General features: G+C 37.4%; 1 protein-coding gene across 1 annotated transcript in view; it reads right to left on the bottom strand.

Annotated features, from left to right (window-relative positions):
• Positions 1-15552, bottom strand: part of AKAP11 (A-kinase anchoring protein 11) — a 34067-nt gene extending 18515 nt beyond the window's left edge. The window contains exons 1-5 of the mRNA XM_052650307.1: positions 15493-15552; positions 9700-9816; positions 6862-6909; positions 5216-5350; positions 157-421 (exon numbers count right to left, since the gene is read on the bottom strand). Of these exons, the coding sequence (XP_052506267.1) occupies positions 157-421; positions 5216-5350; positions 6862-6909; positions 9700-9816; positions 15493-15552 (625 nt within the window). The remainder of the gene's footprint in view (positions 1-156; positions 422-5215; positions 5351-6861; positions 6910-9699; positions 9817-15492) is intronic.
• Positions 15553-18112: the final 2560 nt, after the last annotated feature.

Here is an 18112-nt window from a genome sequence, read left to right as displayed (position 1 = left end):
TAATTCCTCAATCAGAAAAAAGAAAGGTATCAATACTTAAATTTGATCAAATTTCAAAATAAGTTTCAACTGAACAAGTCTGTCTTAAAACTTTTAAAACTGAACTTTAAACGTTAATTCTCTATTTCAAGGAAAAAAATCTAGTGAAGAACAAACCATCATTATATGGCTTTGAAGTCTCTTCCTCCTCTAAGTGCTCAAAAGCAGTGACAAAGTCATCTTCGATGGAAGATACAGACTGGTTAGTATCATCATCATCTTCATTGGTGGCCTCAAGTTGGTGCTTGTGATGCAAATATGTGTCCAGGGTGTACCTTATGCCAGTAGCGTATTTACTTAGGAGACTAAAGATAAAATCAATTTTAAGTCTTGGTAACGTAGGTGACACTCTCATGACACAAAGCATTCCAGGATGTTGACTCTGGGAAAAGATAAAAGATGGTAACAATTTTAATTTCAAAATATACTACACTTACAAGACATATTACCTGGAAATGAAGTCCAGAAATAACACGATACCATTTTAAAAGAAAAAAAAAGAAACACATGCATCCTAAAAGGCTGCCTGATTTTGTAATGTTTAAGTATTTTCTTCATTCTTTCTCCACAACACTTCTCACTTTCCAGTATCTTCTCTCACCTTTCTCTTATCCAGGTATTCAAATTCTACCTATTACGTCTCCTTAAATGTCAAAAGAACTGGCCATCCATTTCTGTGGCGACGATGCTCTCCTGTACTACTATGCAGCCCTGTGCTTTTTCTTAACCGCTCACCTGGCTCACCAACTATATTACCAACTGCTTAAGGACAGGAACCAGGTCTTAGTCCTCCTGTATCCCATTTTCCTGCAGCTTTCAGCATAGTACATTCTCTTCTATTATAAAAGAACCATCCCTTCCTTTCTCCTAAATTCTCCTAGTATTTCAATTTCCAAGGTTTATAGCTTTGATTAAAAATAAAAAGTCAACTGAATTTTCCCATACATATTATTTTAAAAGACAAACGTTGACAAATGACTTGTTCAAAAGACTAGAAATGAGATAAAATAGCTGATCACCTCTCCTAGTAAATAAAACAAAGTAAATATAAATGAAGAATCTAAAGAAGGAAATGAGTACAGTTCTACTTTTATCTGTAAATCTCATAAAAAACACAGTAGTCTATAACACCTGAAGGAATAAGTAACCTAAATTTAAACCTACTGATTCAAGTTTTAGGAGGGAAAATATGCAATGCATTTTTGTTTGATGCATTATCAAGAAATTAACACTTAGTAAAGAACTAAATGTTCAATGTTAATGAAACTAATGACCTCACTGAAATGGTGACATTTTTGCTTATAAATAAATAAAGAACACATCTTCAGGTACTGATTTAACATGAAATTTTTTAAACCAGAAAATGAGTTAAAGTATATTCTTTAAAAGATACAGCTCAATGTTTACATAAATTTGGAGGTAGAAAGAAAAGGGAAAATTTTGTATGACTTACACATAGGTAAAAATTCAAGAAATCCAGAAATAATCAATTTTCAGAAAAAAATTAATATGTCTTACATACCACTTATGGAGCTTCACACACGGAAAATCTAATTTAAAGCTATGACCAAAATTATTTTATCCTTCAGTGAGTTCAAGGATTTGTGAGTTAGATTTCTTATGAATTATATTTCCTCGAGATGGTATTAAACAAAAAGAAACTTTACCCAAGCATTTTAAAGTTTAATGCTCTAAATTAACCTCTTCATGGATTGCAGCCTGTTGTGGCAAAGTGGCTTATGTAACTCAATGAAGCTATGAGCCATGCCATGCTGGGCCACCCAAGACAGGTCATAGTTGAAAGTTCTGACAAAACGTGGTCCACTGGAGAAGGGAATGGCAAGCTACTCCAATAATCTTGCTTAGAGAACCCAGCAACACTATAAAAAAGGAAAAAGTTATGACACCAGAAGATGAGCTTGCCCAGGTCGGAAGGTGTCCAATATGTTACTGGGGTACAGAAGTGGGCAATTACAAATAGCTCCAGGAAGAATGAAGACCAGGGGCCAAAGTGGAAACGTGCTCAGTTTTGGATGTGTCTAGTGGTGAAAGTGAAGTCAGATATATAAAGAACAATACTGCATAGGAACCTGAAATGTAGGTGTATGAATCAAGGTAAATTGGATGTGGTCAAACAGGAGATGGCAAGATTGAACATCAACATCTTAGGAATCAGTGAACTGAAATAGACAGCAATTGGCGAATTTAATTCAGATGACCACTGTATCTACTACTATGGGAAAGAATTCCTTAGAAGAAATGGAGTAACCCTCATAGTCAATGAAAGAGTTCGAAACGCAGTAACTGGGTGCAACTTCAAAGATGATCGAATGACTCTGGTTCGCTTCCAAGGCAAACTATTCAACATCACAGTAATCCAAGTCTATGCCCCAACCATTAATGCCAAAGAAGCTGAAATTCACTGGTTCTATGAAGACCTACAAGACCTTCTAGAACTATCACCAAAAAAAAGATGTCCTTTTCATCATAGGGGATTGGAATACAAAGGCAGGAAGTCAAGAGATAACCAGAGTAGAGTAACAGGCAAGTTTGGCCTTGGGAGTACAAAATGAAGCAGGGCAAAGGCTAACGGAGCTCTGTCAAGAGAACATGCTGGTCACAGCCAGCACCCTTTTCCAACAACCCAAGAGACAACTCTACACATGGACATCACCAAATGGTCAATACCGAAATTAGACTGCTTATGTTCTCTGCAGCCAAAGATGGAGAAGCTCTATAGTCAGCAAAAGCAAAACATGGAGCTGACTGTGGCTCAGATCATCAGCTCCGTATTGAAAAATTCAGGCTTAAACTGAAGAAAGTAAGGAAAACCACTAGACCATTAAGGTATGACCTGAATCAAATCCCTTATGATTAAACAGTAGAGGTGATCAATAGATTCAAGGGATTAGCTCTGGTAGAGAAAGTGCCTGAAGAACTATAGAAGAAGGTTTTTAACACTCTATACAGGAGGCAGTAACAAAAACCATCCCAAAGAAAAAGAAATGCAAGAAGGCACAGTGGTTGTCTGATGAGGCTTTACAAATAGTTGAGCAAGGAAGAGAAGCAAAAAGCAAAGAAGAAAGGGAAATACATACCCAACTGAAACCAGAGTTCCAGAGCATAGCAAGAGAGATAAGAAGGCCTTAAATGAACAATGCAAAGAAACAGAGGAAAATAACGGAACCGGAAAGACTAAAGATCTCTTCGAGAAAAATGAAGATACTAAGCAAACATTTCAAAAGGGCACAAAAAAGGACAGAAATGGTATGGACTTAATAGCAGCAGAAGATATTAAGAGGTGGCAAGAACACACAGAACTATACAAAAGAGATCTTAATGACCGAGATAACCACAATGGTGTGATCACTCACCTAGAGTCAGATATCCTGGAGTGTGAAGTCAAGTGGGCCTTCGGTAGCATTTCTATGAATAAAACTGGTGGAAGTGATGGAATTCCAGCTGAACTGTTTCAAATCTGAAAGACGATGCTATGGAAGTGCTATACTCAATATGCCAGCAAATTTGGAAAATGCAGCAGTGGCCGTAAGACTGGAAAAGGTCAGTTTTCATTCCAATTCCAAAGAAGGGCAATGCCAAAGAATGTTCAAACACCAGATAATTGTACTAATTTCACATGCTAGTAAGGCTATGCTCAAAATCCTTCAAGCTAGGCCTCAGCAACACATGAACTGAGAATTTCCAGATGTACAAGCTGGATTTAGACAAGGCAGAGGAACAAGAGATCAAACTGCCAACATTTGTTGGATCATGGAGAAACCAAGGAAATTCCAGAAAAATATCTACTTCTGCTTCACTGACTACGCTAAAGCCTTTGACTGTGTGGATCACAACAAACTGTGGAAAGTTCTGAAAGAGATGGGAGCACCAGATCACCTTACTTGTCTCCTGAGAAACCTGTATGCAGGTCAAGAAGCAAAAGAACCAGATAAGGAATAAGTGATTGTTCAAAACTGTGAAAGGAATACATCAAGGCTGCACATTGACACCCTGCTTATTTAACTTATATGCATAGTACATTATGCCAAATTCCAGGCTGGATGAACCACAAGCTGGAATTAAGACTGTTAGGAGAAATAGCAACAACCTCAATGTGCAGATGATACCACTTTAATGGCAGAAAGTGAAGAGCACCTAAAGAAAAGCATCTCTTGCGTGGGTGCTAAGTCTCAGTTGTATCCAACTCTTTGCAACTATGGACTGTAGCCTGCCAGGCTCCTCTGTCCATGGGATTCTCCAGGCAAGAACATTGGAGTGGACTGCTATGCCCTCCTCCACGGGAGCTTCCCATCCAGGGTTGAACTGGAGTCTCTTGCCTCTTGTGTTGACAGGAGGGTTCTTTACCACTATCACCACCTGGCAAACCCAGAAGATGGTCAGAGTAGAGAGTGAAAAAGCTGGCTTAAAACTCAACAATGGAAAAAAAACTCATGGCATCTGGTCCCATCACTTGATGGCAAATAGAAAAGGAAAAGGTGGAAGTAGTGACAGATTTTATTTTCTTGGGTCCAAAATCACTGCAGACAGTGACTGCAGGCATCAAACTAAAAGACGCTTGCTCCTTGGAAGGAAAGCAATCATCAACCTAAACAGCATATTAAAAAGCAGAAATAGTACTTGGCTGACAAAGGCCTATATAGTTAAAGCTATGGTTTTTCCAGTAGTCATATACAGGTGTGAGAGCTGGACCAAAAAGAAAGCTGAGCACCGAAGAACTGATGCTTTCTAATTTGGCGCTGGAGTAGACTCTTAAGAGTCTCTCACAAAGCAAGGAGATCAAACCAGTCAGTCCTAAAGAAAATCAACCCTGAATATTCACTGGAAGGACTGATGCTAAGGCTGAAGCTCTAATACTCTGGCCACGTGATGTGAAGAGCTGACTCACTGGAAAAGACCCTGATGCTGGGAAAGATTTGAGGCAAAAGGAGAAGTGGGAGGCAGAGGACTAGATGGTTAGACGACATCATCAACTCAATGGACATGAATATGAGCAAACTCCAGGAGATCATGGAGGACAGGGGAGCCTGACATGCTGCAATCCATGGGGTTGCAAAGATTCAGACAGGACTGAGTGAGTGAACTACAACAACGCTCAATTAAGTCGTTTATAAAATGTGCCAACAAAAACTCGTTAGAAATAATATATAAAAGTTACCTGGTTTAGAGGATCACTGTTTATATCTGATGATTTATTTATATCCTTCATACAAATAATTTCATTTTCATTTAGACTGCAGAAGTGCAGTGAATTCAGAAGATCTGGGAGTTCCAAAGAAACTGCAGCCAAATCCTAATGTAAAGCAATAACACAATAAATAACATTGTAGCATAACACTTTAAGTCCCTTATATTGTGGCCCTGAACTAAAATCATAAAGTCTACTTGTCATTGTTGTTCACTGCTCAATCATGTCCGACCCTTTGCAGCCCCGTGGACTGCAGCACACTAAAGTCTACTAGTTAGTAAACTTTCCAGTTCATAATAGCTAACACTTGCAGTTTATTGAGCACCATCGATTGTTTGGAAACTCAAAAATAAAATGTACTAAAATATTTTAAAATTGACAATTTTTGTAGCATTTTAAACATAATGATACCAACTGTAACGAGATTTTACATGGTATCTAACACATCAACAACGAGGCATTTAATAGTTTTCAGCAGCAAATGTCAAACCTGGAGTCCTCAAGTTTAACCACGAAATTTCTCAAATGGGATTCTTGCTTTTACACTTCTTTTGACGGTTAAGTTACATATTTGTATAATCCAAGTCTATTTTTCTGCCTTTCTTCCCTTTAGTGAAAATTTTTTGAAGATGTAAAGAAAAATGCCTGTTTTTCTTTCCATTTGCCCCTTTTATGCAACTGTTTTGCTCAGTGCAAGAATTATTACCATCTCTGACCATTCATACAGTACTTTCCTTCGTAAACTTGGTTTTATCAGTCATTCTTAAAGAGGAAGTGGAGTATGAAAGAAATAACTTTGGATACGTCTTCTCAGCCTTACGTTCTCGCAACTATATCTTCTCCTGTGCCCGTTGTCTAGACTATTTCCTGCAGGCAAGGGCACGATCAAGACACACAGCAAAGTTTTCTTTTCTCATCACCAGATACGCATTATCTTTACAAACACTGCAGTGCTAGTGCTGCTGCTTCTGCTAGATGTTTTACTGACACAAAAGGAAACACGACAAGCACAAGTTTTAAGAAGCAGTACAAGGTGAAAAAAAAGTACCCCTATCACATCTACCCACGCTTCAACTCCTCTTCACGTAAGTGCGCAGCTTTCCTTTGCTGATCCTAATCTCAACTGTCAGTCCCTCTATAAACACCTGCCTAAATCAAACAGGCTAAAATTTTTACATTGGTTCTTCATTATTTTTTACAAATTTATTCTTACTTTAACAATTTTAACTCTTTTCTCAATTAAAAACATAAGAATATGACTGTTGAAGTTAGATTATAAAAACCATTGAAATAAAAAATAAATCTTCCATTCTACATTATGACAGATGCAGAAAAAGTTAGCCTGTGGTTTGCAACCTTCTCAGATAAATGACTTCTGTGGTCCCCTAACCTAAAACTGCTTTCCATAACAGAAACACTCAGTGAAAACACTAAAAGTGAAAATGTCGAGGACACACTCAAAATGACCTCAAAATGTCATCTTTTAACTTTAAATAGGAATGATAACAGAAGAGTTTAATGTAACTTTGGGGCTAATGAGGCAAATTTTCCATGCTCTCAAAATTTGTTTCAAATAATCTCTCATGTCCCTTTCCAGTTCAATAAGTCGACCATACCTGTATATGAGCAGCATCTGTTTCTTCATTAAAACCTAGAAATGTGACCTGAATAAAAAAGGAATAAAGGTCCATTAAAATTTTTAAGTCTTATCTCAATTAGATTGTTGACAGAGCTGAGAAACAGAAAGCAAAGCACACAACGCATTAAAATGCTGCTGCAAGATGATTAATTTTTTCAAAGATGATCACAAAGGTTTTTCACCAAAGGTCTGGCTCCATAACTGGGGTTCCCGAACCTCTCCCACACCCACTCATTAGCAAGTTCAATCCTCACCCTCAAACATAAAGCACACGACTCTTCTCTCCACAGCCTCCACAGCCACTTCTCCCCCACACGACCCCAGTCCTCTCCTACCTGCCTCGGGAATCATCCTGTCATTTCCCTGTCAAAACTTTTCCAAGCTTCTCAATGCAGAGTTCTAATGGAGGTCCCAAGGCTCTGGCTTAGCTGGTGGCTTCAACTTTCCCTCACCTTCATTCAAACACATGGGCCCCCTCTCTGGGTCCAGGACACTCCTGATTGTTCCTGCCTAAGGGCTTCAGAGTGGTGCCTTCAACCTGGACCCCTATTCCTTGCCATGTTTACCTGTCTAGCTGCTTCTTGTTCTTCTAGTTCCAACCTAAACGTCACCTCCTCAGAGAGGCTTTCCCTGGGAACCTCTCAAGCTACCTTCTGACTGACTCTCTGTGCTATCACATTTATTTCCTTCAATACCTTTACCTGGAGATTTCTCTACAAAAGTTTATAGAAATTAAATTTTTAAAGACAATCTAATGATCTGAGGACATGTCACATTATTAAGCAAAAAGGACAAGTTATAGAAAAATGAAATAGACTATACACACCATTTCAGCCTTATTTTTAAAAATACACACCAGGAAAATAATTCTGGAAGTTAATATGCCAGATTATAAGGAGGGATTAACTTTCAATGATGGCATTGTAAGTGATCTTATTTTTCTCTACTTTTATCCCCCCTATGGTTTTTTCTTTCCTCACTTATAGGATTAATGACTTCTTTAAAAAATACTTTCAGTATTTCTTATTTTGCTATATGGAATATGTACAGTTTTATAACCTGAATAGTATTAATTAAAAATTTTGTATTTCCTTGTCTTTGACATCATAACAAGAAATTGTGACTGCTTGAAGAGAGACTAGTAAACTGTCTACCAAGTTCTGTGACTAAAAATATGAAATAAGTGGCAACAATACAGATAATCAATTCTCAAGAATTAACAGAAAACAGCATAGTTAACATACAAAGCAACACTCAATATACTTTTGACATCTTTCTGATGACTCAAAAGCAAGTCAGAATCTTAAGGTTGTTGTAGAATCTTTACTCTCATTAATTATGAGTACTACCTTCACAGAAATGTTACAGTAAACTTCGAGGTGTCCAGGTAAGTCATTAACCTGTAGGAACCTGTCTCCCTACGTATAAATCTTAAGGCAACACCACTCCTCTCCCACAGTTGTGAGGGTTAATATGAGAATGTGGAGGAAAGTGCCCAGCATATCACAGGCACTCAATAACAAAGAGATACTCAAATAACAAGCTTCCTTTCTTCAACAAAGATACCTGGGAAATATATACGACCTAACATGAGACAGAATTCCTTCTATTCTTTCAAGCTTCCTTTTACTGAATACAAGAGAGAAGGTGAGCTGGCATGGAGGTCTGAAGTTGCCAGCAGAGTACTGCGTTTCACAGTGCCTAAGGAATGTGGGCTCAGAGGGCACTGCAGAAACGGGACACCGGCTGGGGGCAGAGGACACAGAAGCCCTGCCATGCCTGGCAGCAGCCAAGATCAGGAGCGGCTCAGCTCGACTAAAGCAGAAAGGGATAACAAACAGGAAAGCAGCCCAGAGCCAGAGAACCGAGCTCACACAAAAAGAAGAGGCTCAGGTCGGAAGCCACTGCAGGCCTGAAAGCTGTGCTCGCCATCCTATGCAGCTACTTCAAAAACAGTTCCTCAAGGAATATGAAAGAAAACCATACCCAAAATAACCAATGTTTTTATTAGAACCCTGATTTCAAAAAAGAATCTTTAATCAACATATTTATCAGTTTTGAGCTTCAATGACCCCAATACCCTGTCTCTCTTCTTTGGTAAATAAATGTATAGATGGACTATGGTTATATATTGTAGGAAAAAACTTTACCCCTTTTTTATAGTAATAAATTCAAACAAAGATTGGAAACATTGACGCAACAGAGAAAAAGGTGAGCAAGTAGTATATCATATCATTAAGTGGCAAATATCTTACTTCAAAATAAATGTATCACTACTATTTCATTTTTGAACCAAAGCACTCAATTTAAACAACCAATAAATGAGTATTAGAAATAAGTATATATTTTGTTTCAGAGTAGAAAATTTCAGAATGTAAGTCCCAATTACTGAACATAGTAGAAATCATCTAATACAGAGCTGTGTGTCTGATGAGTGGTCAGTAATGACTATGCTGTGTGTGCGTGCTAAATTGCTTCAGGTGTGTGGGATTCTTTGCAACCCCATGGACTATAGCCCGCCAGGCTCCTCTGGGATTTTCCAGACAAGAATACTGGAGTGGGTTGCCAAGCCCTCCTCCAGAGATCTTCCTGACCCAGGGACTGAACCCACATCTCTTACGTCTCTTGAATTGGCAGGCAGGTTCTTTACCACTAGTGCCACCATATTAGCAGGTACTTAAAACAGGCACTTCTCACACATGAATTAATGTGCAGAGATTTTAGGCATTTACAAACAGACCACGCAGTTCTACAAAGATACTTGAAAATACACTGTGCTGTATTAGGAAAGGGTACAGAGAGTAATCCGTCAAACCTCAGTCAAATTGGCATGTTCATCCTGCTTCAAACAGTCCTCGGCTGATACACTGCACAGTTCCTTCTCGCTCTGCAGTAAAGACTTCACAGACTGGAACACATCTTCATTGAAGCTCTGAAAACACAAGATACTCTTAATTTACTTAATTCTAAGACAATGTAAAAGATCCTGATGATGGATTAAAAGGAGAGTCAAACTTTCCAAAGAATTTTCACTGGGCACCTTTTGATGTAACAGAACTCAATCAACTGAGAGAAAGAAAGAACAAAAGGCTGAAGCAGAACTCCACATGCTCAACACTCAACAACCCCAGGCTCTCAACCTGGAGAGACGTGAGGCCCTCAGCCAGGTCCTGTCCCTTTCACCCTGCACTGACACCTAGCAGATCGCACACCTGATTTCCAAGCCACTGGCAGAACAGAAGCAACAATTCATAAGATGATGATGGGGAGCTTACAATAAGGTATGCTAACAGTGTGATTAATTTCATAGCAAAGTTGGAGATGGAAAAATCAAAGCGGTAATAACCCAAAATAAGGCTTTTCAGGGTTCTTAAAGCAGCAATATGATGAAAGAGGGAAGGCACTCCAGATTTGAAAGAAAAAGATGTCATAAGTGCAAAGAAACAGAGGAGGAGGAAAATTTCATAAAGAAATGAGTATTATAGTTGAATATAAAGAGAACATTAATTTCTCTCTACCTTATTCCCCCCTTGATTTGATCGCTATTCTAGCAAAAATGTCCTTATTTCCTAATGTTCCCCTGTAGAAATCCTATATTCCAAGACCTGTGAAGATTTCCCATCCCTTAGTCGTAATGCAAGTCTCCCAAACTTCCTACTGTATTGTTTGCACATTAAGATCGTTTAATCTATACCACAATGTATTATAATTACTGCTTTTGTATGTATGTCTTTCCTACCTGTTAACCCAAATTACTGAAGTAATTGTCATTTACTCAATCTATTACCCCAGATTTCAGTACCTCACATACAATATGAACTCAACAAAGAGAAAAGATGCAAATATGAAATCAAAGCAATTTTTTAAAAATATAATGTTAAATCTGAACTTTCAATATGAACTCAGGACTCTTTAAACATATGTACTACATTTTTTCCACTGATAGATCATAGAATCAATGACCCTTAAGAGCAATGAGCATATCCAGCACAGAAATTTTGGTTTCTAAATACCATTCACCAGTTAAAAGAACTAGAAGTTCCGTGAGTGAAGGAATTCCAGGTCTGAGGCAGAAACTTATGAAGTGCAGCTGAACATCTTACTGTGACACAACGAAAGAAAGTGTCTCAAAAGAACACAGAAGCTTGAACAACACTTGAAGGAATTCCAATTGGCCAAATATGGGATAATCTAAGCATCAGAAGAATACAGATGGTAATGGAGTACAACAGCTGAGTTTTAAAAGAAACTACAAGTCCATTAAGAGAGACGGATAAAAGGGTAGGGGTTAGAGTACTGTGCTACCTTACCTTAGAACGCTGGCTAACAAATATGAACAGAATGACAAAATTTAAAAATTCCATTTGTAACTCCCAATATAACTACTGATTCAGGAAAGGACTATCAATGTATCCTCCTCCACCAGATTAAAAGCTACTGGGGAACAAGATACAGTGTTTTGTCACATCACCCTATGGATTACTTATTAACAGTAATAATTATAAAGGGGTTATGTGTCTTTATGCTGGAGATAACTGGTGGTTTATCAGAGTTAAGGTAGTTAAGGGTAACTAACTATCCGGTCAAGCCTGGCCTTAACAAGATGCACCTTCTGATCCGACACACGAGAATGACCACGACATCATCCTGAGGTGTGCCCCCTGAACCTAACCCCAGGGAAAAACAAGTGAACTAGGAATATGAAGATGTTCTGCAAGATAAGTGGTACAAACTCTTCCAAAGATTTGCCATCAGGAGAAAAGAATTTAGACCAGAGATGGAGCCAACGGGGGTGGGGAGATCAAAAAGATACAATACCCAAGTAGACAATGTCAACCTTGTTTGACTCCCAGATGAGAGGCAAGGGGAAAATCATCACAAGGACACTGAGACAACTGGGGAAATTTATGCATGGATTACACGTTAAGACTGTGCTACTGAATTAATGATTTTCTGAAGGACGGTAATAATGCTGATGTTCCTAAGAGAAGCGTGCTATCATATGAAGACAAGAAGTAAAATAATGTCTGTAGCCTACTCTCATTTGGTTTCAAAAGGGAAGTGTGTATGTACGTATATACACACAGAATGGGTTTGGTAAAATGTTAACAGGGTAAATCTAAGTGAAGAGTGTATGTGGTGTTCATTGTACCGCTTTTCCCCCCAATATTTGAATATTCGAAATTTTAAATGATTCTCTTCACTAATGAGTGGAAATTTTCAGGCTAAATTATGAACATGAACTTAAAATAGGAAAAAATATGAAATGTGATATCTGAACATAAGCAATCAACATAAACTCATGACAGTAAAAGAACAAGAGTCACAGTTAGTACCCAGATCTTGATTTCTAAATCAAAAGGTTCTGTGGAGAAAGAGTCCATTCCAGGTCTGAGGAAGGTAAAGCAGAAACAGGGTCAGTCTTATACTAGAAAGCAAGGAAGCAATTAAAGAATTCTAACCCTGAGAAAAGGACTTTGGCATTGCCTGAAAGGGCTTATAGGAACCAAGTCTGGGGTAATCTGAGCAACTTAAATAAACGAGTGAATAAATAAATAAATGACTGCAAATAAATAAAAGATGAGAAAACATAGTTATTTTAAAATCAATGCTTCCAGAGCAACACAAATAAATTTAAAATACTTGCATCCATTTAAGGTGACTATTCCACCAAGTCATTCATCTGAAAATTGATAATCACCATTTTGCAACTTTCAAGAATTAGCTGCAGGAAAGGACCATCAAGGCATGCCGAAAGTATTAATGAAAGTTGAAAAAACAAGATGCTTACACACCACCAAGTGTCATCCCATAGATTATTTGCTAACTAAAAAACAGAATATACACTTTTAAAATGGACAACAGTTACTACCCTAATCAACTGATCGATTCTAGCATCACTAATCATTAGGAAAACCTGCAATTTTGTCTTCTCACTATCCTTTAGTATCCTGGCTAAAAATTTTTAACTTGAATCTAAGTTAAGCCTTTACACCTAACTTCTAGTTTATATGAAACATATAGAGAGGGGAGAAGAATGAGTTAAACAGCACTGTGAGAAAACCACCAGACAAATGCAGAATGTGGAACACTGTACAAGGGCCTGGCCCATTCAACCAGTCAGTCTTGAATTTAAAAACAAAGCAAAAGAGGAGAAGCTCTTTCAGAACCACTCCTCAAAAATATGAGTCATGACCAGCAAATGCAATTAGCTCAAATGCAATAGGAGCCTACACTGAACCCAAAATGGAAGTGGGGTGGATGAGGGCCTATAAAATCATTTTCAGAGTAATAAGGGAATCTGAGTATGGCTGCGTGTTAGATACAAGGGGATGTATTTAATTTTCTTGAATGTGATCATGTCTGGAGTGAAGAGACATCAAGAATGTTAACTTTTACAAGGATTTACTGTATAGCATAAGGAACTATATTCAACATCTTGTGATAACCTATAATGAAAAAGAATCTGAATCTCTACACCTCAAATTAACACAATATTATAAATCAATTATAGTTAAAAAAAATAAAGACCATTAATTTTCAAATGATTCTGCCAAAAATTAAATACACACACAGAAATAAAACAAAAATATTAACTGCTGAATAGGGGTGGTTGGTATGTAGGTTTACATGTGGGTGTACTATAGTTTCTCTATAGGCTTGAAATTTTCATAATAAAATGTTAGAAAAAATTAATGGAATAGAAAGTACAGTTCTTTCTGGTTCTCATAGTCCCTGATTCCCAATAATATTCAAAGTATCTCTTTATCTTTAATGCAAAGTAAGGTGAAATCTATAAAATCTGAGTATACATTTCCAATTTCCACATTAGCCAACAGGGAAGTTTCTGTCAGCTAATATATATAAATATATATACACACACACACACACACACCTTTTGAAATAAAGATGTCAAAGTTGTACTGTGCATGCAAAACACACATACATACAAAGAGTATATAATATTTAGATTCATATACTTCTATCTAAAAGGGTTTCCAAATAGTCAAGAGAATTCAAACCAGAACTTTACCATGTGTCTAATATAAACAATGGGCTAAATAACAATATTAAATTAACAGTATGACGTTTCGGCTGTGGCTGAATACACTGGTGAATTCAAATTAAATAGGTAGGTAGTACAATGCCTGGAGTACATGGTCACTAGCTCACTATTATATTTTCTGTATATGTGCATTTTCTTAGTTCTAATATTAATTTAAAGCAATCAGTACAATTTAATTACTAATTTAAAGCTATGGATCCAATGGCTAATCTGAAAAAACTATAATATACCTATAGTTTACAAAAAGTAAAAACACAGAGAAAATAGTTTTTACTGTGAAGTGAAATGAAGTGAAGTCACTCAGTTATGTCCAAATCTTTGCGACCCCATGAACTGTAGCCCACCACCCTCCTCCATCCATGGAATTTTCCAGGCAAGAGTACTAGAGTGAGTTTGCCATTTCCTTCTCCAGGGGATCTTCCTGACCCAGGGATCGAACCCAGGTCTCTTTGTTCAAATTAAAAAGGGAACCTACCAAGTTTAAAGGTCCCTGAAAACACAAGGGGCATATTACTTAAAAATATAATTACTACAGAAACTAGCACAATATTATAAAGCAATTATCTTCCAATTAAAAAATATAAAATAAGTAAGTTTACTTTCTGTTTTCCAACTCTGCAGGCACCTTTTTCAACAACCACTCTATTCCAGTTATAGACAAACCCAAACATTTCCTAGATCTCTGAAGAAATGAATAGCTAAATGAAAAAGCAGGCCTAGCAGCTTTTAAGAACACTAACAATGAGAAGCTGGAAAGAAGATCTGCAGAGAAGACAAGAGCTACCATAAGAGAGCAGCAAGGAAAAGCTACAATGCAAGAAGTCAAAGACCATTTATCAAGCAAGGACTTGTCAACAGTGTCATATAATGCAGGAGATGAAGCTAAAAAAAGGTTTGACAAAGACTGCTAACCATCCTCCAGTGTTCATTCTCCCTTTCGTCAAGTGACACCCCCATAGTGTTAGTCAAGAAAAATGTCAAGAATGAAAGGGTAACAGAATCATCACAAGAGAGGAAAAGAGAGAGGGTTCCTCCTCAGACTAGAAACCCGAAAGCATCAGGAATCACATTTTATTTGCTCGCTCTTTATTTTCCACCTGCTACCTAGCCCAGGGCCAGGCATACTAGCAGCACTCAAGTTTATATCTGCTGAGTAAATCAGTGAACAGTAATATTTTGAGGTAAAGCTAAAGCTTATGTAAGAAAAGTCACACCTGATGCTTATATTGTGAAGAAGAAGAAAGAAAACTACTGAGAAGAAATAGGGAGAGATTTTGATCTTTTGGGAAATAAAGTTTATTGTCTCCATGATTTCATATCACTATTTTCATATATCCCAATCTCTGCATTTTATCATTATTGATTTCAATAAATAAGATTCATTTAAAAACAGTAATATCAATTCCTTCTTGGCCTTTTGGCTAAGATCAAGTGTAAAAACACTAATATCATAACACAGCTGCTTAAAGACTCTGACTTCAGAAAAAGATCAACATTTTTACTAAAACTGTCACTAAAAGGAATCTAATATAGTGAACTTACTTTTCTGACAGATGCTCTAGTTTTCCTGTGATTGTTCCTGAAGGACTGGAAGGTCGCCATAACTATACTGCTGTTGTATGTAATCAATGAGTTAATCCACTAAAGACCTAAAGAAAAAATAGTAAAAGAAACTAATTTATTGATCTGAGTAATTCAGGCAAGCATTTTGTCCTAAAATAACTTCTTCAAATTCAGTCACTTAGAAAAATGAAAACATAAAACAAAGATTCTCAGACATAAAAATGTACCCAACAGTCTAACATGAATATTTGAATATTCATGAAAACTATGAATACTGGCACCTTAATGAGATCAATCATTACAAAATGTTATTTTTAGGTTCAAAATTATATATTAAAAATTACCCATATTTAGTCAGTCTTAGCCCTTTTTAATTACAAATAATATCTGAAAGCCTTAATGAGAAATATTCCAAAAACTTTCAAAAAACCTATAACATAGGATATCACAGAAAGAACCTCAACCTTCTTGTCTCCTTAAAGTGACTCTATTCCTACAGCAACCATGAATGCTCTAGACATTCTTATTTCTTGGGGAGAAAGGTTTAATAATATACAAATGAAAATATGAAATCTGTACATACCAGATAAAAACAAATCCCTTCTACAGGACTCTTAGGAGCATACCAATGACAAAAACATCCAATTCAAATGATTAATGCCATAGTATTTAAAACACACACACACACCCTCCTTGGTAGAAAACACTAGAGCTATGTCACTTTTTATCAATGCTTTAATGTAATACATTTGAGAGCTTAAATCAACTTGGGTATTAACCACTGAATACCCACATTTGACCACAGTAACTTGTCCCTTCGTTCAAAATCTATGGGCACCAGATGCTATGGATATAGGTATAGAACGGGGCATATACAGCCCTTCTGGGTCAGAGCCTTATAAGGAAAATGCTTTATTACTGTAAAGGGCAGGAGTGAGAACTGAATTCTAAATCCTTAATACTAAAAAATATCTGAACAGAGATTAAAGACATGCCTAATCAGTTTCAGTCAAATTGGTCTTATCAAGAAGTACCTAGTTGAGGTTTTCAAGACATTTGGTTGATATTATACTATGAAGAGATTTATACACAAAACCAAACTTCAAACTAGTCCCCCACAGAACTGCAAAAAAAAGACAATCTAAATTATATAGTGGAGTTCTAATTTTGTATTCTTTTGCTACAAAGATAAAACTTAAGTATCAGTGCCTGCACACACATGCACCTCACTTCAGGGGTTCCTAGATTCTAATTTTTCACAAAGAATTATATTTTTTATTTCTTGGGGGGCCACACTTTTGGGGAGGATATCAGCTCCCCAAATAGGGATCAAACCTGTGCCCTCTGCAGTAGTACCGCAATCTTAACCACCGGGCTGCCAGGGAAGTCCCAGAATTTAATATTTTTAGACAAAGAATTTCTATTCTGAATTAAAATAAACTTCTATTCTATTCTGATCTAACAGTAAAACGTGATTAATGACTGGAATTGAAGCAGAGTTGTCAGAAAGACAAGGAATGTCCAGACAGCACAAGATAAAAGAGCAATACACTGGGATGCAGAAAAGTAGCATTTATCCCCCTTGTGACTCTCATTAGCTCTGTTCCCTCTGGGCAAACTGCACTGTCTCTGGATCTGTTTCCTCTATGTATATATCTGTGTGTATATGCTGCATGTTAACCTCGATGTATACTACCCTACTTACTGGACAAGTTTATTTTAAGAACCAAATAGAAATTTATAAGAGGCACTTTAAAAACTATAAAACTTAGGTAAAAGGAGAACTAAAATATTTACTTACCTACCAAAATGATTAAGAGGACCAAAATTCTCAAAACAAGGCATAAAGGTTTATGTAACCAAAGCAAAGAAATAATCCTTTTCTTTGTCCCAGTCCAAGACACTCTCCCTTCCTCCTCTCCCCAACCCAAGTTCTCTACAGCTACCAAAACCCCTCAGAGACAAGTGGACTTGCCTCAAACTTCACATAAAACATATAAAATTAAGAGGCCAACACAAGGATGCCACAACAGTGAAACTCTAACTCAGTTCCTGAGTCAACTAGCACCTTTCTGGAGCGCAAATTTTGTAATGCATGCCAAAACCCTGAAAACAACCCTACACTCTGACACAGCCACTCCACTTCTGGGAATTCATCAAAGGAAAGAATGCCCCTGGAACAGCCAGGGTTCTCAGGAGAGCTTAAACACACCAACAGCTGTGCTAAAAGACTTCCTTGCACGTATCATTCAATCCTTGGGACCGGCAGAATCCAGTTCTACAGTGAGAAAAACAGAGGTGAGCAAAGTTAAACACTCACCAGGCCCACACAGTGAGCAGTAGAGAGCTGAGACGCAAATCCAGATCTTCAAACTCTAGCACCCACTCGCTTACCCTCCTCTCTACAGTGCACAAAGGCCTGAAAAGCTGTTCATCGCACTTTGTAATAGCAGTAAGGACCACCCCAGATGTCAGAAACAGAGCCCGAGAGGGCCTTCCCACCATGGCATGATGTCGGCCATGGTACACAGTGAGCAAGGACAGACAACCAGCGTGCAAAGCATCTTTACTTTCTCTGACCCCTAATCTTCCCCAAGAG

Source organism: Budorcas taxicolor, chromosome 12, assembly GCF_023091745.1.
Source record: "Budorcas taxicolor isolate Tak-1 chromosome 12, Takin1.1, whole genome shotgun sequence".
NCBI classification, from domain to species: Eukaryota; Metazoa; Chordata; class Mammalia; order Artiodactyla; family Bovidae; genus Budorcas; species Budorcas taxicolor.
This window is presented reverse-complemented; position numbering and strand designations above follow the sequence as displayed.